Genomic DNA, 24,685 nt, shown 5'->3' with positions numbered 1-24,685 from the left:
TGCTGCCGCATTCCAGGATGAGTCCGTGTGGTTATTGGAACGTTGTATGCGGAGTCATTGCGGACGCATTTCCACATTACATTAAATGATGATTAATGTTACCGCTTCCGGAATCCACTGGGGGGTGCTGGAACCCCGGCTGCTGGGCGGCTGGTACTCTCGTGATCGGCTGTGTGCGGTGACCCTGGGTCAGCGAGAAGCCGGCCGACCGGGGGTCGGCGCAAGAGAGCGACCAGTGCCCTGCGCAACCGAAGGCCCCTTTATTGAGCAACGCGAAATAACAGCAGCACAACAGCAGGGTGTGGCGGGTGGTAAAGAACAAATCACTCGCGCGCACACGAACAAGAAATGCAGAACCCAACGCGGGCACAGAAACAGTGCCGAGAGCAAAAGCAGGCGCGTGAGTGCCGGCGGCTGCTTTGATCTAAGCGGCCACAGCAACTCGCAGCGCCACCAACACAGGTAGCTGCCTACACACGGCGAAAAGGGAAACGCGAGAGCACACATCCTCCAGCTAACATTAACATCAATTAACGTTGTTAATTGTCATTTTATACGAGCGCACATACAGCTACAGACTATCGTCCCATTATTAATCGCCAGTACAATCACTTTTTTGAATCTATGCTTACGATAAACGAAGTATTCATGCGGAAGGTTAAAATCATGTTGAACAATGGCATGTTATTCGAAGGTGGCTAAACTTATTTCGGGTATTTTTAATGAAGGCGGTGCAAAAGTGCCGACAGTAGAAATTAAACCCAAAAAACAATGTATGCGATACCGCAGATGCGCAAATTGCTCAAGTAAATATCATGGTTGACAACTTGACGGTTTCGTGTTGAATTTGACAACATTTTAATTAAATCGCGTGTACGAGGAAGTTGAAACTAGTTCTGTAGATCTGATAAGCAAATGTGCATAAGTGCGTAAAGCGCTGATGTGGAAATTTCTCGGAAGAAGAGGACGTTGTCCCAAGTCCACTTCTAAATGGAAAACGGTTCAGGTTCTGACACCATATATCTGTTCTGTATTCCTAGGTCGTTTTACGGTTAGTATCGATCTTTAATTTTTTTAATATCGTCCAAAGATATGAAAACGCAGGCAATGTACACATAAACAAAATGAACAAAGTGCGTAGCTTTCACGTTACACGATCTTGTACATAAATTTAAAGCATTTCAAATTTAATATACCGTTGCTTTGGACAGAATGATTTGCACCTAATATTTGTACCTTCGAAACCACTTGATATATATTCATTGGAAATGAGCGCGCAACAGGCTTACAAAACAATTAACTGTAACTGTTCAAAAAATGAATGTACTAAACAGCTTGTAACAAAATGATGCACTTTTGTTTTGCGAGTAGAGACAATTATCCGAACATAAATTCATAAAAAGCCGCAAGTAGCCAAGTTGTCGTTTCTGGTTCTCCAGGCGACGTTGTCGTCGTTACTTCAGTGGTTGTGGTCTCAAATGGATCATCGGTCGCAATCAGACCCCATGGGTTTGATCCGAATCTCAGACCAATACTTCGGCCTTGGGCAGGGAGCGCTACTGCCGGTGCTTCAACTTTTTCAACGTTACCGAAATCCCACATGACTTTGTATTTTTTTTCCACTATCTTATATGGGCGCATTGCCACGGCCGACTACGAAATAGCAAAAACAATCTTATATTGCACAATGCGATCACAACCTTATCTATACTAAAAGCCAGGTTATTCGTACCATTATAGATAGCGATAAAAGAACCATGGCGAGTGTAATTGCTCCGTTGCACGACATCGCACTCTTCAATGACATCGCCGACTGATAACCAACCGTGGCAAAGCAAAATTATGGAACCGAATTAATGATCACCGATAAAGTACGTGATATTTGCCAATTAAAATGAGCAAACTTTAAAAAAACTTTCCTGTTAGAAGCGCAACTAAAGCGAAATTAGCAGAATACGAGCAGTGTGCAAGGAAAACCATCGTAGTCAGCCTACAGTTAGTGAGAAGAACAAGCGTTTCCGTTCTGACACAAGCCGGTTTGTTGAATTTCTGACGAAAACGCTTAAAATGCTGCTTTGTCACCTGGCCGCTGACCGTGTAAATGTTTTTCTAAGAACAGACACTTGGAAACCACATATTATTTACGCATTTGAAGTCTTACTGGAAAGTCAAAAAATTTACGTTAAATATTTGAATACATTCTAACAACACATAGTCTTGAAATGTTGTCTAAGAAGTATTTTATATATTTCGGGGTCAGTATTTTGCGTAAACCCTTCTGTAGGGTTCTTAGGTTTCCCAAAGGTTGTTCCCTTGAAAAATTGCGTTGTTACGGAATGGGAGGGCCGGGAAATAAGTGCCGCATGGTGCAGGTACTTATTGGTTCCCGTATTCGGTAACGGAGGGCATTGCCGGGAGGTTAAATGAAATTATATAATATTCAATATGTAAATCGCATGTTTTAAGCTGTGTTTCTCGACATTTTCGAGTAAGAATTGCGATGGCATTGTATCCGTACAACAACCTGTGCTGGTGCGTGAAATAACGAAAAGCAATTATGACAACAACCAAGAACACACTGTAAAATCGCTGAAAAATGTAGTCGTGTATAAATTTATATATTTATACACAAAATAAAAATTTAGCGAAGACGATACTATAATATAGTGATCTACAGATTTTGGTGTCCCGCTCATGAAATTTGGTGTCCCGCTCAATTTAATGTTGCGATTTCTTTTGGTGGCCAGATCAGGGCGATCGGTATGGATGAACGTAGCGGTCCCAGTGGGGGCGTTGTTTCCGAATGGTAGACGAACAGTTTTAACGGTCAGGCTTGGTTTTCGCGCTCGTTGAAATCTCGGGCTCAAACGGGTGAACGCCGCGGCCGCTGGTTATTTTTCAGCAGTTCTGTGTGCGCACTCTGCGCATTCTTCTGGGAATGGGCGTCAAGTTGAAAGATCGCGTTTCGAATGCGCACTCTAAAATAAAAAAATTTCTGCGATTACTGCACTATGTCATCAGGCATCGGTCATATTATAACATGATGATTTGAATATATTCTTATTAACTATTCCTCCCAGGAATACAAAACTCATATAAAAGTCAAAATACCGTACTCGTTCCCTTGCAAAATATCGTATTTCAGTTCAGTGACTGGTTACAAGGAAAATGTTTAGTGCACAAATATTTTGTAAAATGTGACCGTGTAATTCAGGTTTGATATGATGGTATGAGCTATCTGTACATGTACATCTATCTGTATATTGCCATGAGGAATAAAACTCGCTAAGCGCTAACCATTTTCATCGTAATTGAATTTCCCAGTTTATTGAGCTTTGTCATTTATACAAAGAAGAAATTTTTACAAGAAGGAAGATTCTCTGAATCGGCTTGGCCGAACTGCCTTATGTGCACAAAGGTGCTGAATGCTGATATGGAAATTTCTTGGAGAAACAGGAAGTTATCCGTGCCCACTTCACATATTGAGTGGCTTTGATTCTGACACGGTATATATAGGTGAATGCCGCTTCCTAACTTAGTTTCGCTTACCAAGCATGGCAACAATCGGAAATGTCATTAATAATGTGACAGCTGTATAATATGGAAAGGCATTAGTAACAACGTACTTTACCTTTCGTGATTGTAAAAACTATACCTGTTTATTGTAACGTTGTAAGTACATATTTGATATTATTACATACTGTAATGCCGGTTGTACCTTATGTATGCAGTCAAGTGCGTTTTGTTTCTGCGTTTTCTCACACAAATTAAATCAATAAGTACTGTTAGATGCGCTCATTTGGCCTATGCAACGCGGTTCTCTAGGGGCTGTATTGTATTTCATACAACACAGACTTCACTGTACACAATACAGTGAAGCCCCTTGAGTAAGGCGATGGCCTGGTGCTTAGTACTAGTACGTAATCATCTGTACTTGTACTTCAGTTCGATTTTCTGGGTTTACAGTTTACACATAAAAACTTTAAATCGTCCCAGAATTGCAATACAATGTGCCATTTATATACAAAACAATTGTCGCAGGTGGCGTGGCATTGAACGCACTGGGCGCGCAAATATCGCGTATTTACACAAAATCGTTAAACTAAACTGATTCACTATTATTTACTCTAACTTGACTCCGTACAGTATTTAAGCGAATAATTTAGCTAACTGTTTATCAACAATTTTTAGGGATTAAAACCACGCGAAAAAAATGCAGGGTCCAGGTCTCATGCAGCATCTTGCAAATTTCCACAATATGACAATCAGAATGAAAATCATAGAAATGCGTTCTGCGGGATCCCATCCAAATGCCATGATGCAATTGAATGCGATCATATAAGTGCTAATCCGGAATACTAATCCAAACATCTTCTGGTCCATCGTCATCTAATTCGCGTCCCGTTAATCCCACCAGAATTTTTACGAAGTCCGAGTCTTTGAGAGGGTCGTACGGCGTGGTAGTTTCGGGTGGCGCTTCCGTCGTACTAATTTCGTCGTCAATACAATCTTCCGGAACGACGTCAGGGCCGCAGGGCGATTCCGTAGTGTGCCGTGCGGCCTCTTCTTCTTCTTGAATCCTTTCCGCTGTTATGTTAAGGTGCTCTCCAGTATGGATAAAAGTAGCCGGTTGAACGAGGCCAGGGTGATTCCTCAAGTGCCCATCAGATGCTTTTCCTATGGATGCCGGGTCAAGGAACGCAGGCATACTCCGATAATGCATCGGGGGTGCTGGACTACTGGGACGATCGGGCGCCAGGAGTACATTTCTGATCACTGGTGTTGCAGTCGCGGTTGTTAGATTAGCCTGCGGCATGCCGAATTCCAGGATAATCCGGTGTTTTTCTTCGTATGTTTTATACGGTCGCGTTTCCACGATGCACTATAGGTTACAAAAACTCTAACGTCGCTATGTTTGTACCAAATAAAATTCTTGAATTCACACGTACGATAAATAAAGCACTCCCACCGAGGATCAGCATCCCGTTGAATGATAGCATGGTTTAGAGCAATGGCGGATTGTAGCTCTTCACAAAATTTCCTGAACTGATTGCGCATAAGTCCAAATTTAGAGCAGTAATCGATACGCAAGTAACGGCATTTAAGCGTAAACTGAAAGCAGTAAAATTTGTGCAACATGCCGATATGCCGGCCGTTACCAACAGGAAGCATTGTACCCGGTTTTATAGTAAAATTCAACAACACTTTAGTTTTCTTAGTGCGTACGAAGAAACAGAAATGTTTCTGTGAATCTGATATGCAGAATTCAGTTAAAAGTGCAGAAAATGAAATTGTCTTAATTGTGTAAATGTGCTGATATGGAAATTTCTTGGAGGAAAAGGACGTTTTCCGTATCCACTTCGCTGTTTTCACAAAGTGAGCGGCTTCGATTCTGACACGATGTGGATATACTGCTTTCACAGGCAGTTTGGCGCCCTACGTTCGGCAACAAAGTGGAAATACCTCTGCACCTTTTAGACAACAGTCCAGCAGTTTGTAATTTATGAACATCGCTGCCCGTGTACGTTTCTTTTGTGTGTATTCTTGATTGATATCTGTTTTGTTACTTATTTATGCGGTCAAGTACTTTTTGCTGAGCAAGCAAAGCGGGAACCTTGTGCCCACTTTGTTGCTGGGACTGGCTGGACCAACACAATTAGTGCTTAGATACGAAAGAATTTACATGATGTATTATGATTTTATTACGTTTAATTTGATCAATACTTTAACTGTAATTCCATCAGATTTACAAAATTTTTGTCTCATTGTACAAAATGAATTTGATATCGTAGCCGGCTCGCCGCAATGCAGCGCAACTTTTTTTATCAAATTGCATAGCAGCGAAAAATCGTAACACATTAAAAACATTAATTTAACACAATCTGTTGTTGTTGCCTGTAGTGAACCTACTTCGCCATGATAGAAAAAAAATAACTAACTAGCTGCAATTTTGTAACAGATAATTTAAAAGTTGGCAGACAATAAAAAACAGGAAAACAGTGATCCTACGCAGTTTCAAGTAACGTTCCCGGCGTTCCCGGCACTTTTCTCAACACTATCAAGCAACTTAATATTTGCTCTGCAGGATCAAACGGCGGGAATGCGTTACAAACAAAATAAAACAAGAAACATTTGAAAAATTAACCCCGAGTATCTGTGCTGTTTTCGAGATCGCGGCCGATCAGCAGCTTGAGGAATTCCGGCTCGTTGACAGGTTCGAATGGTGTTGTCGTTTCGGGTATCGATTCCGTACTATTAGTAACGTCAAGGTTGTCGTCAATACAATCGTCAGGGTGGACATCGGGACCGCAAGGTGATGGCGTTGTATTCGCTGCTGCCGCTTCTTCTGCCTGAACTCTTTCTGCCGTTATGTTGAGATTCTCTCCAGTATGGATAAACGTAGCCGGTTGTGCGAGCCCGGGAAGTTTCCGGGAGTGATTAACATGTGTTTCTCCAGTGGATGCCGGGTCGAAGAGTGCAGGCATACTCCGATACTGCATCGGAAGTGGCTGTCCATTCGGATAATCAGGCTCTCGGAATACATTGTTATGTAGTGCTGCTGGAACGACAGTTGTGGCATTGTGCTTCGGCATACCGAATTCCGGATTGATCCGGTGGGTTTCTTCGAAGGTTGTGTATGGCTGCATTTCTACAGTGCGCTAAAAAATTATTAATCATTACAAAAGTTGAGGTAGCACTGTTTGTCATAAGTGCACTAAGTTTTCGGAACTGACACTTACGATAAGCGAAATACTCGCGCCCAAGATCAAAAACGAGATGGGCGGCAGCATGATGAGAGGAAAAAGTAAAAAAAATGGCAGTAGGTGAACTTTGCCGGGTGGTCTGAAGGCCCGAAACCGGTTCAGAAGTTCTGCCAATTAAAATAACAAAGCAAAGATGCGAACACTATGTAGCTGTACAGAAGACGCGCTACATTTCACGGAAGTTGCTAGGTAAAGTGTCATGGTAGCCGATTTTATATTAAGATTTGGCGAAATTTTAGTTTCCATCACGTGTACGAGGAAGTGGACATGTTTCTTTGAACCTATTAAGCAAATTCGCCGACGTGTGTACGCTGATATTGAAATTTTTCTGAGGAACAGGACGTTGCCCTGGTCCACTTCATAAGGATGTGTGGTTTAGGTTCTGACACGGTGTATCTGTTCTGCTTCCATAGGCAGTTTTGCAAGTAGACTAAAACTGCGGTCGTAACTCGTGAGTGTAAAGTATTTTCTTTCAAAGATTATCGCTGTACAGAGAGAGGTAAATTATGTAATTATTATCCACATAAGAACACATGTAGCAACTTGCGAAAACTTCATTATGGCATCGGATTCTTTTAGGCTGTAGTGTGCTTTGTTAACTGCCCTTTCCGTTATTAATCCATATAAATTTTTAAATTTTGTATTTATACGATATCTATGCAGCGAAAACTTTTGTTTAAAACGTATTGAATGACTTTTCATGACTTTTCATGATCAAAACGTTTGTACAATCGTTTTTTATGTAGAACAACGTGGAGAATTCCGTGTTTCTGGTGTCTGAAATGCGAAGATATCGTACTCATATTGTGCAAATATTCCGATAGCGAGAAACATCACGAATTAACGATAAACGGTGAAATATCGTTAGTACAAAATCGTCGGCATTTTGGTCCAACGACGACGTGCTGCCGACGTTCAGATTCCAGAAAATAATACGAGTAAGGCTTGGGTTTTTTAATTCCGCATGCCACAGAGTGGACCCGGCTGGGAGAATTTTATGCCGGCGAGTAACGGTTTAGATCCACGAAGTTGGTACTACCGGTATGTACCGGGCTAAATCCCTTAATTCACAGCGCACTGCAGCTACAGCTGGCCGCGCCTGCGAAAATTTTATGTGGTCAAAACGCCGGCGGAATTTCTGCACGTCCATTTTTTTTGCGGAAAACCTAAATTGATAAAAAACAGACTTATTGTTAAAGCGATTCCAAGTACTTACAAATACAAGATACAAAAAGTACTTTCAAGATTACAACACTATGAATGTACTACTGGGCTCGAAACAAAATCATACTACAGAGTACTGTTAGCTCTCAAACATGCTTCGTCGTTCGGCAAAAACACAGTCAACAATAATAAACAAACGCCCGAATCTATGTAAAAACACCTTTCCTTGCAAAGTTGTTTTTAAGTATGCACTGTAAATGAAACTAAAAAGTTACCAAAATTCCGCCGGCGGTTTGACCACCAGAATTTCCGCCGGAGTTTTGACATTGACCTTCACAGATACTGCGTAGTATCTGTACACGTACGTATCATCTGTTCGTTATACTGTACAGCATTAGTTTTGCAAGTGCGATAGCTAGCTATAAATGCCTTAAAACTGACAGTGCACCAACATACTGCGAATAATTGTCATTTTGGATTTTTTAGTACGTAACTGCTGAATAACAACAATAACTATTAGCAACAAAGATCAGAATAACCGAAAATGTTTTGTGGTTGCGTAACGTTTGTTTTGATACCTCCCGACTTCACCTATTCATATTGAGACTGTTTTGTTTCCAGTGATAAATGCGCTTGTAATACTATTGTAACTTTATCGAAAGTGGTTGGCTTCCTAAATAAATTAGGTATAATAAGTGCACGCTGTACAAAGTTGTTGCTGAATTTATACATAACTGTATAATTCGCGCCTTCATATATATGTCCAGAAGTTTTGCTTTTCATTGTGGAATAAACAATTTTAGAGATTTCAACTTTTTTGCATCAAATTTATTTCGTTTCCACTTACCAGAAGTACCGGTGTATTGAAATAATGTATCAGGATCAGCGTCAAAATTCAACGTGCAAACGTGGCATTCATCTTGGGATCGGCGCCACACTCGGCTAATTTAGACCAGATGTTTTCTGTAATTTGGCCGTTTGTTTCCGCTTTAAGTTAGCGCTGTACGATGCAACTTTTTTGAATGCTGTCTGTATCTTTATATTTATTTGTATTCGCTGAGTCGCTCATAATTAAATTATGTATTGGTGTTTCATAAACATTTAGGGCAATGTTAAATAAGTAAAAGTGAGATCTTCTACAGCAGTTTTATACAGATAGTGCAATAATGTTAGATAAACATATTCATCTACTGTGCTTCGATTTTTGCTGCAACGTGTTTACGCGCTGATGTACTATTATAATATTATACTCGTAGCATTTCTTCCAAGGATGTGAAGATATTACGTGATATTTTTTAGTACGTATTAAATTTAGTGGAATACCACAGGCAGCGGCCACAAGTGGCAACGTAACTCTCCAACTTCGCCAATCAACCATCTTAGCAATTATTTTAATTCCAGTTTCTGACGGTGCAAACAGTGTTACAATACAATTCTTGAGTGAGCGCTACCAAGAAACTTCATTCGATGCTCTTAAATAAATGCATAGACTAGGGGGAGTGTATAGTGAAATTGGGCTAATACCGGCAACATCCCACGGTACTCCCTGTTTTCCGACGTGGAGCGCATTGCGTACCTGTGCTCTCAACTAAATTAGGTACAAGAAGCCGGCCTAAATACACGTACAGAGGTAAAACGGTATCGACAAAGGTAGTGCGGGCAACGCGGGGTCAGAATATTATATTATGAACGAGGGGTATGTTTGCCGGTGACATATTATACATACTACGGTAGTAGTACAACCTGTAAATATACTGCACAGATGCGTCGAACGGCGACGTGACTGCTCTGACGCACGCCCACGTGCCGTATTTTACGCGCTCGAATGGTTTGTTATAAGGAGCGCTTAGATTCATTTCCGGTTGTTTGGTGATGTCTGCCGCTAATTCTCCTTCGGCATCGGTAACTTTCCATAATGGATTCTGCTTCAAACATTGCCAGTTATTATAGTGCGGATAAATAAAATTAACTGTTACAAAAATGTTACGTCAGCGATGGAATTTGGCGACGCCGCTGTTACGTACTCAGAAACAAAGTGATTTTATTTGAAATCTCTCCTTTTCTTCTTATTTACGACATCTTCATCGGGCGACTTTGATTTCCATAGCAGATATCGCAAAACTAGGATTTTTTTTAATCTACGCTCGGAATCAGGGATCGACTTCCGCCTCTCCAGAACGCTTAATCTCCTTTCGCCGAAGTGTTTTTGTTTAGTAACCTGTTAAAGAAGCCTTAAAGATGTTTGCTCGTATCACTTTACTGTACACGTGGGACGATTCTTGGAGCCACATCCCAATGATTAAGAAATACCAAACTCGGCCGTGAGTTATTGCATTGATTTTCACCTGAACATCTTTACTTGAATTTGTTTGGTGACGCTGCTATTTGCGGCATAATCTGCCTAATTCAACCTGAACTTGGACAGAACGGACAAACCTGACATATCTTACCTGGTGCAAAATTATTTGGATGCTGAATGCAACTGGAAAATGTCGGCTCCATGGAATTCATCTAATATCTCATCTAACAGCACAAAATCTCTGACCAAAGTGGAGCTAAATATCTGGATTACTTTCCAGTTCGGTATCGGCGTAATTGGCGCCATCCTCATTGTTGTACTACTCAATACTATGTCGAAACTCGGCAAACTGAAGAGCGGCTCCGGTCTGCTCATCGCGCACTCTCTGACGATCGACCTGACCTTTTGTCTAATTGTCAGTCCGGTGGCGGTACTGCCCATTTACTTAACGCAATCCCACATAACTTTCTCCTATGACTGTGTTTTTGTGGAATTTTTCTTACTGCTCATCATCTATGCCGGAAATTGGACGAACGTCGTCTTGGCGGTTAACCGGCTAATCGCGGTGGCCCTGCCACATTTCTATACGAGAATCACATCGCGGCGATTCTCCACATTGCTGTTAGTTATTGTGTGGGTCATCGCCTTTGCGTGCAGCATTCCGACATTGAACTTCGTAAATGGATTACGCTCTGGCATGCTGCATTCGGGTGCGTGCGGACTCACCCAGAACAAGGGCGCGACCTTTACAATACTGGGCGCCACCGGGACTTACCTGCCGATTGTACTGTTGGGGATGATCTACATTAGTTTGTTTCTCATTTCGCGATTAATGAAAGGGCGCGGCAATCTAAGCACCGATACGGCTAACGAGATACACCAACGTCTTGTGATGAAGAAACGGATGTCGCTTGCTAAAGCGTTGTTTTTGTCTTATGTCTGGTACTGCATCTGCATATTACCGCCGGCAGTTTTGAATATGTTTTATGCGACTTGGTGGAATAAGGAGATCAAATTGTTGTTGTATACAAGAGGCGCTCAAGTACTTGGCTATGCTGCGAGTCCGGTAAATAGATTGTGTACCGTTAATTTAAGAAGACGATAATTAATGATTAACCTTATGATGTACATCATGTACTGATTTCTAGCTACACATATCACCTACCCATTTTCTTTAAAATTCTACGAAAATCACGAGACTCTGACAAAGTTAATTGGATTTAATTTCCCCCGATTTATTTTACAGGTTTTCTTTTTTGCCGTAAACCCGGAATACCGGAAATCACTTCGAAAGCGCTGTATCGATCTGCTTTACACTGTTCAGCTCAGCCATCAAAAGCAGCAGTCGCATAACGACAGTGGCCTGGTGAAAATTCCTGATAGCGCGAAAGGGAATTCATGCGGCATTGCAACGACTCCGCTTAAAAACTACTGACCGACGGAACATTATTGCTTTCAAATCAACGTTTTCTCTGCTGTTGGGTGCGCGAAAAATGTTTATTTTTCTTGCGAACAAAATCAACAGAACTGTTTGTAAGTTTAAAACAGAGCTGTTTGTAAAAATTCTTAGTAGGTGTATGTTGTTTAATTTTTTTCAAAGCTAGCTGTTTTTATTTTATTTCTAACGTGAATCAAAACTAATGATAAAAATGCGAAACAATGATCGACGTTACTTGGCGTGTAGGCTGCGTGGATCTTGCTGTTTATGTTGTGTGATTTGAAATGAAATAAGGTGGTGCGTATTAATCTTTAGGACGCGAAATATAACATACTTATTATTATGTCCTATGCATGCGTCATTCACTGTTTCCAAATAATTTATTCGAAGAATGAATTACATATTGCTCACAACAACACAGAAACTTGAAACCGGATGCAGCATGAGCCAAAAATAGTAAGGTAGGTATACTGAAAATTAATAACCATTAGCGCTGTATGAGATTGTGCTTGAATTAAGGGAATTGGAATTATTGGATATGCCATCCGGGTCACGCCTGCAACTTCAGCCTAAACATAAACCTATTAGTTAACGCCGAAGTATTATGGATATCATCCGAAGAGAATGAATATTGTATATCATGAGATTGTGCATACTACGTCAGCAATAAGTAAGGTGAACCGGATATCTAGTTTCACCACATTATTGTAATCTCGTATAACATGGAAAATTAATATCTTACACGTCATGTATTATGGAAAACAGCCCTTTTTCATAACATAATGCGTCACACGATGGTGTCGCAGCTCGAATTTTTTGTACCGAAATGCATGGAAGTATCTACTCAGACCCTACCGTATAGTACAGCACTCCGTTGCGTAAACAGGGTAAAGTCACCGCAGATTTAACCCATTTGATAACTTCTCTTTCGATTAAAATCTCACTTTATCAAAAGAGCAAGTCGTCACGAACGTAACGATGAAAGTCAAACGGCACCATAGTACTGTTAAGGATTACACAAACCAGTTTTAGATGAAATAATAGTAAGCGGGGTGTAGCAGTCACGAAATTTCCTTGAGTATATTTGACATTTTGCGTACTAAATGGGGGTACGGCTGATAAACTTAAAACACAATACTGAGTGTATTAAATCTGTGAATATTTGGTGTCTCTGTGTCTCTGTTTTAAATAAGCTGACACTAAAGGATGTTCACGCGTAGCGTGGGCGTTTTAATCTTTTAAACTTTACCCTTGATTACAGTCTTTTTATCAAATCTCATGTTACGTTAACAAATTCACCATTCAGATTTCTATTTAAAATTTTCACTATGAAAATCAGTAAATACTGATTTCAATATGAAACTTAAGGTAAGTACACGGCAGAATTTAACGAACATAGACATTACAAGTATCCGCACAGTTTGTACACTGTTCACCAAGAAAAAGCACTGTCAACTGGAAAAACAAAAAGGTAGTCAATCAGTTAAACCTTAGGTCTTTGTAATAGGGCAGAAGTGGCAGTAAGGTCGTGCTACAGCACACTGTGGTACGGACGACCATGCGCCGGTGTGCGCGTTCAAAATTTGATTTAACCAGTTCGAAATATTCTCCATCCGACAAACACAGGGAACGTAGCCGACCGGCTTTCACACGGAGTGTATCGACAAATTTGCTGCTCTTGTCGCTAAAGCGCAGATTTGTCGGATCCCAACGTATTTCCAGACGTTCGATGCGCGGGCAGTTATTTGCCACGTGGTCGATGATCTGGTCAACATGGATTTTAGAGACCAAGCGGGAAATGTTGCAGATTTTTCCGGTTCCCATTATCAAAATCCTGAGCACAAAAAAAAACATAACGTTATTATTCACTAATAATTTATCAAATATGAAGTAATTTTCTTAAAGGGAAGTGGGCCGGTACATGGTACCAAATTCGTGTACATGCACGAAAACTTACACTTTCGCGCACTCCCAAACACATTTTTGTTTCGGTTTATGACATTCTGTAGCCAGAAGATTTGTTTACACTGGTGTGAAAACCGTTTGTGCGCGCAACATCCGGTTCGGGAGATATGGCTGTTAGAAAATTCCAAAAAGTTTAAATGCATTCAGGTGTACCAAAAGTCTCATTATGGACCGATCTCCTTCAAATTTTGCACGTAAATGAACATAACAAATAAGATCGTTTTTACACCGATCCAGACTTCCATGATTTTTTTCGAATTTTAAAATGAATTTTAAAATTTTTGAAATCCATTTTAAAATTTGAAAAACATGCTTGAACGGTGGATCGGTGTAAAAACGATCTTCATGGTTATGTGCATTTACGTGCAAAATTTGAAGGAGATCCGTCCATAATGAGACTTTTGGTACACCGGAATGCATTTAAACTTTTTGGAATTTTCTAACAGTCATAACTCCCGAACCGGATGTTGCGCGCACAAACGGTTTTCACACCAGTGCATACAAATCTTCTGGCTACAGAATGGCATAAACCGAAACAAAAATGTGTTTCGGGGAGTGCGCGAAAGTGTGTAAGTTTTCGTGCATGTACACGAATTTGGTACCATGTACCGGCCCACTTCCCTTAAACTTAGTTTCACGGGGAATGGAAAATTAGACGATTGTTCAGTAATAATAATTTTATTAATTGTTCATTAATAAAAGTTTCGGATACCAACCTAATTTTTTTCAGAAACGGAATACTCTGCGTCCAAAAATGCTCCACCAAAGGCGGTATACCGGAGAGATTCAAGCCCACGAGCTGCGAGCCATGCGCTTCCAGGAATTTAAATAGCATTTCCTCGGTGAGATTATCGCAGCTCTGGAAGTCCACGGACTGCAGTGCCAGAGCATTGCCGCTGGCCATCATGCTTTCCAGCACCTAGAAAAATGGACATCAGCATGTTTAGTATTCGTGGCAACCAAACGCCTCTTCTTAAAAAAATTAAAACTACTATTCAAAATTACCCCATTTTTTGCGAGTTTCTGGTTCCATTTTAAATTTAGCTAATGCGAGGTCGTAAAGCTTTTTAAGTAAACACCAAAAAGCAAAAATTAAAAACTGTTGAAATTGGCTTCTATCTCCCGATAACATTATATCTCCATGCACTGCATATATTTGTAGATCATACCTGGCATGCGGCAGAACAATGTTTATGTACGCTGTTTACTTAGATACCTGGTCGTTGAATCCATCGACAAACCCGGCACAAAACCACTTGAGATTTCTTATTCTGCTCAGCACACTAATCAGACACTCGGTACTAATCTGGCACGATGTGATGTCCAGCTCTCCCAACTTGGTCTTCTCCCATTCGACATCCTGCAGATATCGGCTCTGCAGACTAGTCTGCTCCAGCAGTAGGCAACTCATCTTCCGACATCGCTGCATCAGCAACTTCAAAGACGACCCTGTATACTTTGTGCAAAACTTGATACACAAACACTCCAGATGCACACAGTTACTGGAGATGGCCTCAATATGGCTGTCATCCAGGAACTTCACCCCATAAAAATTGATGACCTTCAAATTGGGTGTATGACTCTTCAGCTTCGTAATATTGACGGTCTCATGGACTTCTTCCTCCTCTTCCGATACCCGCTCGTACGTTCCGATCAGTTGTAGCGATTGGACGGAATTGATGAAATTGTAGATCTTCCGCATGAAACCCTCCATAAAGATCACATCCGACAAACAGATACACAGGGTGTGCAGTTTTGCCGGGAAGGCGTTGAGGTCGTTGAAATCGTGGAGCTGCATGGCGTTGGAGAAATCCAGGACCAGATGGCTGAGATTGGGGCATTTATTGGCGAGTTCGTTGAAGACGTGGGCGGTGATCAGTTCTACGGGAAGTTCGATGTAGCGCAGCTGGGAGCCGAAACGCGTGGAGATGAGCTGGCTGGCGATGACTTCACTAGGGGCGCCGATGAGACCGGCGAACTCGGGGCGGAAGGAGACTTGCTGCCATAAACGGTTGTCGTAGGCAATCTGGCGCCATTTACGCGATACCTGGGCTAGTCTGCAAATTTCCTTATGTTCCAGGAAGTTAAAGATGTGCAGCAGGATTTTCTCCGGGATGGAGTTTATGCTCTAAAATACAGCAGGAATTTATTATTACATTTAAAAGCAGGGACCTTTAAAAATTATTGCAACCAGGAAATTTAAACTGTAAAGTGTTACGAGTGTTTACCGGGCGATTCGTATCTATTTTGGTTGCCGCTGGCGCCATAACTTAGCCGTTAAATTACGATGAAAATAATCAGTCCGGAAGAATGTTATTAACTGTTGCAATTAAATGCAACGTCGAAAGATTTCGATAAGCACTATGTCGATACGGTAAATCATAAAGTCATAAAGAGTATTATGGCATTTTTAATTCGGTACGCCCATGTCGAGCGCAGTAAAACGAGCGCATGCAAGGATCTGCTCATGGAACTATGTAGGTGTATGTGCATAACAACTGCGGTGATTTGTCAAATCGGATGCTCGTCTAGCATAAATATATCGCTATAAATAATCATCCTGTATTTTAAGCCGAGTTTGTTAAGGAGCTGTAAGTGGTACGTACGATGAGTCGGCGTGCGCACAGGCAACGATCGTCTAGTACAGCTTTTCAATCCCAAGAGTATGCTAAAACGGTAAGTAAAAATAGAACTACATCTTCTCATGGCTTGGAGAGTTTCTAGACACTATTAACGAACTCCGTAGCAGCCTTTGTACTTGCATTTTTTTTCTGTAGTTTATTTGATGCGACTAGTAACAGTCACAAATCCTCACTTCCGCTGGATACGCTTAGCGAGGATCATAAGGACTGCTTCCTACTCATAGGTGATCGAAGTAATCAGAAACACAATAAATATATTGACAGTACTTATGTAATACTGTATAAGCATACTATATTCGCAATTTCTGCTACGTATATATTGCTGATATATACGTATTGCTGATAAGTATACATATACCTAAACGCACTACCACTGAACCAATGGGTAATTACGGAAATTAATTAAATGAGAGCGGAAGAGTTAGCCTACCCGCTGTTCCCAGTAAACCACAGTAACAATAACGTGTACAATACCATGAAGTGACAGTCTTACAGTGATAAATTGGTATGTACCGGTACAATGTTTTGTTAAATATGTATAAAATTGTTCCTAATCACTACTCTAGTACTAGCTACTAAATGCGAAAAAATTTTGAAACCGGTGTTTCAGAGAGAGTGGAGAACCTAGACGTATCCTGTAATATATGCGCTTCACCAATTTACGACAGATTACTTAATAGTTCATGATGTCTTATAAAATTTGTTAGCGCGATTTGTGACAAAAAAAATCATATTTCGTTCATATTACGATATTCGGGCTAGACGACCGCATGGACTTAAACAATCATAGAGTTCATGCGGTCAGATTCATGTGATGCGCTTACGAGTTTAATCCAAATACTTATATCAAATTATATAGATATTTATAAAGAAAAAAATTTACACAGTATTTAGATGCACATACATTATTTTTTTCTATATTGTAACTCCGGTACAATTATTTCACCAGTTAGCAGACAACACAAACCACAATACGTACTGTGATATCTGTGATACCTGTCCGGTGCAGTTAATGGTGTACCTGAATTCCTGTTTTTGCCCATGAGAGTGCTATGGTGCATTTTTACAATAGCATTAAAATTAATTTTATTAAAATTGTTCAATGTATATGTACTGGGTATATTATGACATCAGTACAATAATACACTCCCAGCAGCACTTCTTCACGACACACTGTTAAGGCAACCATGCTTGATGCCAAAACAAGAGCCTGTAGTAAAATACTGATCACAGGCGTGAATGATTGAAACAAACTACGAACAGTTAAAGCAATAATTGTACCTTCTTATCAATGTGATTCATTAAGGCCATAATGCAAACAATCGTCCAGAGCATAAAGTACACTGTTGTTGCAAATTAATAATGCAGCCAAATCATAAGTAATGGAATGATTAGAATTCAAAAGATTCCAGCTCACAAAAGTGGACCTGACACTGCGAAACTGGACCCGACATCTACGTAGCAAAAGTCCTGGATAAGAATTAGACAATACTTCTATGCGAAAATCCACAAAAATCTTTCAAGCATCAGTTAGCATACTAAATCTAAGTTGACTTGTGGATAAGCAACGGAGACATTCTGTTATTATAAGCATAACCCAACATCACCGTCTTGTTTACGAGTGACCTTCGAGATGTTATGGCTGCGTTGGTACTGATACACATAGTTTCATAATTTGTCAGCGGCTGTACTGACGTCTATAGAACCGCGTATGACGCATAACGTTGCAACTATTTCACCTGACGCTCACATTGCAACTAATTAAATTGTCGATGGATCATTGCAGCTATACCGCTGCCACAAACAGACCGCACCATTAACTACAGATACGCGTTTACGTAATATCAGGGCGGCTGTTGGTGATTTACAAATGCCTTCTTACCAGATTGGTTTTCATGGGCGCATGTGTGTTACGGGCATTGTTGACACTGACGGAGATGACCGTGCTGCGACGACGATCGCCCGGTGATGGAGCCGGCACCGGCCCACCATCCACCATCTCCCCGGGGGCCAGACTGGAGCGTCGCCGGTCCATCTGGGTCTCCTGCATGTGCTGCATCGCCGCGCTAAACATTTTCGATCCACAATTTTATCGCCAATTAAATATAAAAAATTTGTAGATACTAATCTGGCAGATACAAATTTAAATAAGATTTTTATGCCACTTATTCATCAGCTTGTTTCGATCGTAATAAATTGTACGGGAAGCATGATTTTCAGAAGATGTTGCTTTGCGGAAGGCGTAAAAATATTCCATTACAGCCGTTTGACTAAGATGGATTTCTGAGATTTTTCGCGGAGATGGAACAGTCCAGCGTGAAAGTTGCTGGGCGCCAGCCGTGTATGAAATTGTATATTGACTTGTGCGTGGGTTCGGGTTAGCGGCGCACAACTACGGTTAGAGTAGCTTATTACAACGCAAACAACGGCCGCAAGCAGGCCAAAAATTGGACCAAGCCGATGAAAAATATGCTTTCTGACATGAGACCGCGACGGCAATATTGACAGCCCGGATATCTCTGTCATACACTGTTCGGTGCTGATGCGGTTAAAATTAGAAGTCAAACGTTGGCAAGGAGCGTAATTAATTTACATCAGCAATTGGCCCGTAATATAATTTTTTGCAGTCTGCTGCGCCGCTAAATGACCGCCCGGTCTGCAGTCTCTTTTGCAAGTGCGCTTGCTCGAAATGTACTCGTACAAAATTAGCCTATGTAAATCACAACTGGGATCGACGATGCTGATTTGAATATACCCGGAACCGGTGCGCAGGTGATATTTTGATAGGTTTCAAATACAAAGTAGTAAGCTTATGAGTTCTGCGCATAAACAGCCGTCAAATAATATAAGTCTTGATTCGATCCTTGATTTAACGACCACGAAAGGTTTTTAATACAGTATGGGGAGTGAGTGTCTGCATAGTACACACACCGAAAAAAGCTAGAATTAGTGCAGTTCTTAGCGACTAAGCCATTTTAGCTCAGTAAGTTACAACCATATATTAATAAATTTCAGCACAAAACTTAATTTATCACAAAACTCGGTCTTTTGGGAGCTTATTCGAAGCTAGCCAGAATATTATGTAACAAAAAGTGCATACTAATAATAATAAAAGAAACAGCTAACTATAAAAAAAAACATATTCTGAGTGTACTAACAATCCGGTTTTGCAAGAGACTTGATACTCGGTAATAGTCGGTATCCGAGAGTTTTGGTAAGTAAAATAATTTCACTTATACCTATATCGTATCGAAACGATACAATTTGTGTGTTAGGTGCAATAAATAATTAAATAAACCGACACAATAAACAGGAGACCATACCGTGTTAAGTCGAACATTGGTTTTCCCACGAGATCACACAAACAATAGCAGCCCTTGCGACCCTTACGGCGGAGGTTATTTGCTTAACATGTACAGACTAATATTTTCCGGTAGAAAGCAGTTGCAGGAAAATCGTCTACCGTATAGAGTAGTGATTTACAAGCAGGATACAAATCCTTTCACCGCATAATCTGGCCGTATCTGATACCGTACAATCTGGCCTTGTTAACAAGGATATGGAGATAGCATAATGGCTATCGATAAAATTTTTAAAAAATAGGTTCATACAGTGTAGCACAAGCGCTCACATTTAGAGGTAAAAAATATACGTGCATGACATGTACAACTCGGGGCTGGAGGATACGTTTTCGTTGCTGTTTGATAGCGTTGCATACTTAAATGTGCTCAGTCTTCGGCTGAGCGTAATGAAAAAACAACAGGAAACGTTACATCATCGAAAGATAAGCCATCGCACTTAGCTTGGACTACGCAGTAGGTAATCTGATCACTGACAGTACGCGAAAGGGTCATGCGATCCCGTCGGATCGGATGAGTGTGGTGTAAGAGAGTGATCGAATTGCTTTGTGAAAAAGCCGGCATCTGCGCTTCTAACTGACCATTGTAACGTTTCTAGTCTGGGATAAAAAGTTAAGTGACCTGACGAGAGACTTAAAAAAAAACTCAAATCAACGTAGCTGATGTACGGTAAGCTTGTAATACCGCTCATCGCTACGCCGTACTAATACTAGTAAGTTCATCTCAGTACATTTTTCCAACTGGACATTGCGTATGGCGCCTGCTGACGTTTCGATGGAAGTCAGCCATCATACCTGTGTTGGCTTCTCGGAGATCCCTAAATTCGAGTTCTTTATCTGGGGGTGTTTTGATTTTTGAAGAAAATATCTGAATTTCTAAGGATTCTATTATTACCAAGTGTATGCTGATCTGACGCGGACGTGTTCGGGAATCTCCCTCGTTATGATAACGTAAAACATCGTATGGTCGATGATTACTAGCCACATTAGGCCGACGCCGAAACAGAAGGCGAGATATTTCCGTAGAATATTAAAAGCATTAATTAGAAACAAAATTAGTGGCGTTTGTTAAACATATTTTGCGTTTTCTCGGTTAGTCGAATAGCAGTTTTAATTTCCACGGACTCCGGCGCCTTCCGCTAATCCAAAGGTGCCAATACCTTTGCAGTAATTAGTAAGTACCAGTTATGTAAATAAGTGATCTTGAATAATAGGTAGTTGCAAGAAGCAAGAACTGGGTGCAGCGAAGCACTTTAAACACGATCCCAGGAAGCTACGTACGCTGGTTCAGTTTAAAACAGATTAAAATTAAATGCTTTAATGAACAAACAAACTGTTAGCTTTTATTATTGGCCATCGAAAGAAATCAATCAAATTTAAACGGAATTTCGCTACAAAAGCTTTGAAAAATACTACGCAAGCCAAATCTGACAAATATCTTAGACAGCAAAAATTATGATGCCAAGAGCGAAATAGCGTGCTAACACTTTTAACAGCAATAACACTGTTTAAAGAGAAAATTTGTTTAAAATATTCTCCTCGTTAAAATATTTTCCGCCTTACTCCACCTACAACTGTATATCCCTGTGCGGTGCCTACTGTAATTGATATACTTACACACAATACTTTTACTCCGGGGTTTTGTTTTTGCACTTTCATTTTCTGATCATTTTCTGATAATTTAACTAAATTAACTCATCAGGGCCATAATGGCTGCCATTGGTAACACAACGAACGTGACATCAGCGGAATTTGACGACAATCTTACCAATATACGATGGAATTTTGTAGCTGGTTTGAAAGTCTTCACCAGCACAACAACCATCACATTCTGTGTTGCACGCCGCACTTTTATCGTTGCTCCTGACCAAACGGAATCTGCGCACGCAATTCAACTCTACCTGATAATCTTCTTATCGCCAATCTCGGTTACCTGCTGTTAACGGCATACTGCGACACTATTCTGTGGATGAAACCGAATTGGTGGAACGGAAATATATTATGCGATCTGTACTGTTACGCCGTCAACAATCCGTCAACGTGCGTTATCTGGTCGGAATTTCTCATTAGACGTTGTACTATTATTTCAACGGCACTGCATGTGTGCGCACTAAGAGTCAAATAGTAAGATTTCGTCTTCCGTAACGGCTGGGCCGTTCAACGTAGGTTAGTGGCTGTGGCAGTAGTTAGTGTAGAAACACGGTAGACACTAGACAGTAGGTAGTTGCTGTTCAGTAGTAAGCAAAGTAGTGTAAATTAGGAGCGGTAGAAGTAGTAATAGCGCAGTAGTACTCGTACTTCAGTAGAGCGCGCTGCAAAGCCTTCCGTACATAGGAGTTTATCAGTCGTACCAGTAGCGGGGGCCGCCAAGCCCGGCTGATATACTCGCATGTGCGGCACCGGCGAAGCCGGTTGCGTTGAGTTGCTGAATTGAAAGGTCATTGAGGAAGTTGTTGTACGTTGAGTTGCTGAATTGAAAGGTCATTGAGGAAGGGTGGAGCGTTGAGAAAGGGTGGAGCAAAATAGCGCCTGGAAGCCAACCTCTTTATCCAGTTTTGGTACGTTAATCATTGTAGACGTTGTTTTTAGAACAACTAATTAGTAACGGCTCTAACCTAGTACTGCACCAATTGGAATGAGTGCATTCACCAGCTTACAAAGTAATTTCGAAAGTTATCGTAGTACATATAGTGGCCACAATGCACAAAATAATCGTCAATAATTTCCATTCATTAACGTGAGCTAAATCAAAAGATCGCCTACTGTTGGTAACATTATCTTCTAACTGCTAACATTACATTACTTTCCAGGAAATTTTTTGCTTAATCAAATTAATTTAATTTTGGCAGTTTATAATATCTATCTGGTAAACGACAGATGAAGTCAAAACTTTCGGTAAAAACCAAATTATCTAAACCTGCCTTTAGCGGTCAAAATTACTACCTTAATAAATCATTTTTAGGTAAAGAATTCCTATGTATGAATCGCATCGCACAGGCAAAACAGGCATCGAGTCGCAAAACGAAGTATTTTAAGCACGATTTCAGTTTATGTTTTTGTATTAACGTATTCCACTTTCAGTCATTAACAACTATAAAATGACCAACATTAACCGCTAACTGAAAGATACAAAAATTAAGAAACACCATTCAGTCACAGCTATCCAAATCTGCATTGCGTACGGCAACGCATCTGCATTGCGTCTCACATGTACGGCAACCGGCTTCGCCGGTGCCGTACATGCGAGTATATCAGCGTAAGTCCAGATAAAAGCTAAACAGCCGCGCTTAAATAGAATACAAGCCCAGCGCGGATGAATAATGTCTGATGATTTTGAACATGTAAAAAGGTTAACTGCATAATAATAAATATTTAAATAATTGCTGTTTCCTGCGAAATAACTAATTGCTGTTTGAGTTGATTGGCACGATGTTTATTACATTAAGGAGGTACGAGCAAACTTTTGAATTTTTGGAAGATGTTAACAGAGTGTGCTTCTGTGCCCATAGTAAGTAACAATCTGAGGATTTACAGAAAGCCCATGTTAAGCTAATGGCCACCATGGTAACAAGCTTTTGAGTGACCACTGGACTGTGGGGATTGAGCTTTCCAGAAAATTTATGATGCAGGAACACTCTCGACACTGAGAGGATTCTGTAGCACTTTAGAGCGTGCAGATTGGATGTGTGGAACGGGAGAACATAGAGTAGAACGGCAAAGTGTCGAGGACCCTTGTTACTTAGTTAGTATTCATATAACTATTCATCAAACCAAGTAAAACATTTAATGAAGACGCAACATAGAAATCACACAATAAGGTTAACATAAAATCAGCCGAAAAACTGTCCAGAACGCTCAAAAGCGGTGGAATACAGCGACAAAAGAAAACTCCAAGAAAAGCACGATTATCGTCCCAAATTCGCAGGCCGCGCGCTGTCGTTAACATAAATCACCGGACATCGCTGCCGACCGAAAGATTGCTGGGGAAAATGATGTCCATTTCCGCATTCGACTTTTCTCATGTCAAACACAAATCATAAAAAAATGGCAAAATATTCCGCAGGTATTTCTTGCAAAATTGACAAAATAATCCGGAGATAATTCTTAAAAAAATTGCAAAATAATCCGCGGATTTTGTTTCGCAAAATGGCCAAATACTCAGCAGATACTTCGTCAGATTATTACAAAATAGTCCACGGATATTTTTTCAGAATAATGGCAAAATATTCCGCAGATATTTCGTCAAAAAATGGGTAGGGATTTCGTCGATATTTTTGCATCATTCGAATGAGTCAATTTCATGCTTCCAACTGGACGCGGACGTCGGAATTTGACCGCGTGAGCTGCTCGAAGGTCAGGCGAAATTCCGCAGTATCGGGAAGGAGGACCAGGAACAAGCAGGTCTCGATCAAGAGAACGATGTCACCCGGCCGACCGTCAACACCGAACTCTTCCGGCCATCAGTATGCGCGATCCCAGCCACTATCCGGAGGAGGACGAGATCAAAGGCGACGAACGCAACGGAGCACCGGCGCTTCCTGTCAACAAATGAATGCATTTGTCAAACACTAAATAGTTTACGTCATAATTAGACAGTAAACTATTTAGTTAAAATATTTATCCTGAAAATAACGGAAAACATCAAAATTTCGACAACATCAAAATTTCATTAAACTTTTCTGCTCCTTCCATTGTTCCCAAAACCGATGCCGCGTTGCCTCGCTGAATTTCAAGTGACAATCGTTGACGTAAAAATTCATGGGAACGCATTTCGCCTGTGTGTTGTTTCAGTCGTCTGCCGAGTTTTTTAATAATGCCGATAGCTGACGGTCCCCAGGGGCCCATTGTTTCAAAAGCTAAAAGAGCAAAGATGTATCTGCCACTCAAGTACGAGTAGAGCCGCGACTTCTTCTCTTCCGCTTCCAACGCAGCTGCGCCTGCGTTTACCACCGTACTTGATGTGGGAACGCGCAACAGTGCCCACACACCGTGACACACGTGACGTCCCAAGCTAGACACATCCCTCTCTCAGCCTCTCTGCCAAGCGAAGGTTGT

General features: G+C 40.9%; 4 protein-coding genes across 7 annotated transcripts; 1 reads left to right on the top strand and 3 right to left on the bottom strand.

Moving 5' to 3' along the window:
- Window positions 1–4,158: 4,158 nt before the first annotated feature.
- Window positions 4,159–5,142, bottom strand: LOC129592691 (uncharacterized). The gene is made up of 2 exons (XM_055488789.1): window positions 4,950–5,142; window positions 4,159–4,882 (listed from the first exon to the last, which is right to left on the bottom strand). Exons 1-2 carry the CDS (start codon window positions 4,998–5,000, stop codon window positions 4,346–4,348), a joined length of 588 nt encoding a protein of 195 aa, XP_055344764.1. The 5' UTR covers window positions 5,001–5,142; the 3' UTR covers window positions 4,159–4,345.
- A 763-nt stretch (window positions 5,143–5,905) lies between these two features.
- LOC129592715 (uncharacterized) lies at window positions 5,906–6,925 on the bottom strand. The gene is made up of 2 exons (XM_055488817.1): window positions 6,741–6,925; window positions 5,906–6,659 (listed from the first exon to the last, which is right to left on the bottom strand). The coding sequence occupies exons 1-2, from the start codon at window positions 6,789–6,791 to the stop codon at window positions 6,141–6,143; spliced, it is 570 nt and encodes a 189-aa protein (XP_055344792.1). The 5' UTR covers window positions 6,792–6,925; the 3' UTR covers window positions 5,906–6,140.
- A 2,986-nt stretch (window positions 6,926–9,911) lies between these two features.
- On the top strand, window positions 9,912–11,825 carry LOC129592702 (adenosine receptor A3-like). The gene is made up of 2 exons (XM_055488804.1): window positions 9,912–11,293; window positions 11,474–11,825. Exons 1-2 carry the CDS (start codon window positions 10,418–10,420, stop codon window positions 11,660–11,662), a joined length of 1,065 nt encoding a protein of 354 aa, XP_055344779.1. The 5' UTR covers window positions 9,912–10,417; the 3' UTR covers window positions 11,663–11,825.
- A 1,070-nt stretch (window positions 11,826–12,895) lies between these two features.
- Window positions 12,896–19,932, bottom strand: LOC129592648 (F-box/LRR-repeat protein 2-like). Of its 4 annotated transcripts, none has more exons than XM_055488731.1 (5): window positions 19,904–19,932; window positions 18,155–18,338; window positions 14,847–15,758; window positions 14,347–14,549; window positions 12,896–13,499 (listed from the first exon to the last, which is right to left on the bottom strand). In XM_055488731.1, exons 2-5 carry the CDS (start codon window positions 18,329–18,331, stop codon window positions 13,145–13,147), a joined length of 1,647 nt encoding a protein of 548 aa, XP_055344706.1. In that variant the 5' UTR covers window positions 18,332–18,338; window positions 19,904–19,932; the 3' UTR covers window positions 12,896–13,144. The 4 variants fall into 4 exon arrangements, with proteins under 4 accessions (XP_055344706.1, XP_055344705.1, XP_055344707.1 ...); XM_055488730.1 differs by lacking the exon at window positions 19,904–19,932 and adding an exon at window positions 19,596–19,859; XM_055488732.1 differs by lacking the exons at window positions 18,155–18,338; window positions 19,904–19,932 and adding an exon at window positions 17,554–17,868.
- Window positions 19,933–24,685: the final 4,753 nt, after the last annotated feature.

Source organism: Paramacrobiotus metropolitanus, unplaced genomic scaffold (assembly GCF_019649055.1).
Source record: "Paramacrobiotus metropolitanus isolate TYO unplaced genomic scaffold, Prichtersi_v1.0 Parri_scaffold0000054, whole genome shotgun sequence".
Taxonomy (NCBI): domain Eukaryota; kingdom Metazoa; phylum Tardigrada; class Eutardigrada; order Parachela; family Macrobiotidae; genus Paramacrobiotus; species Paramacrobiotus metropolitanus.
Note: the sequence above shows the minus strand (reverse complement) of the source record. Positions and strands in the feature narration are given on the sequence as shown.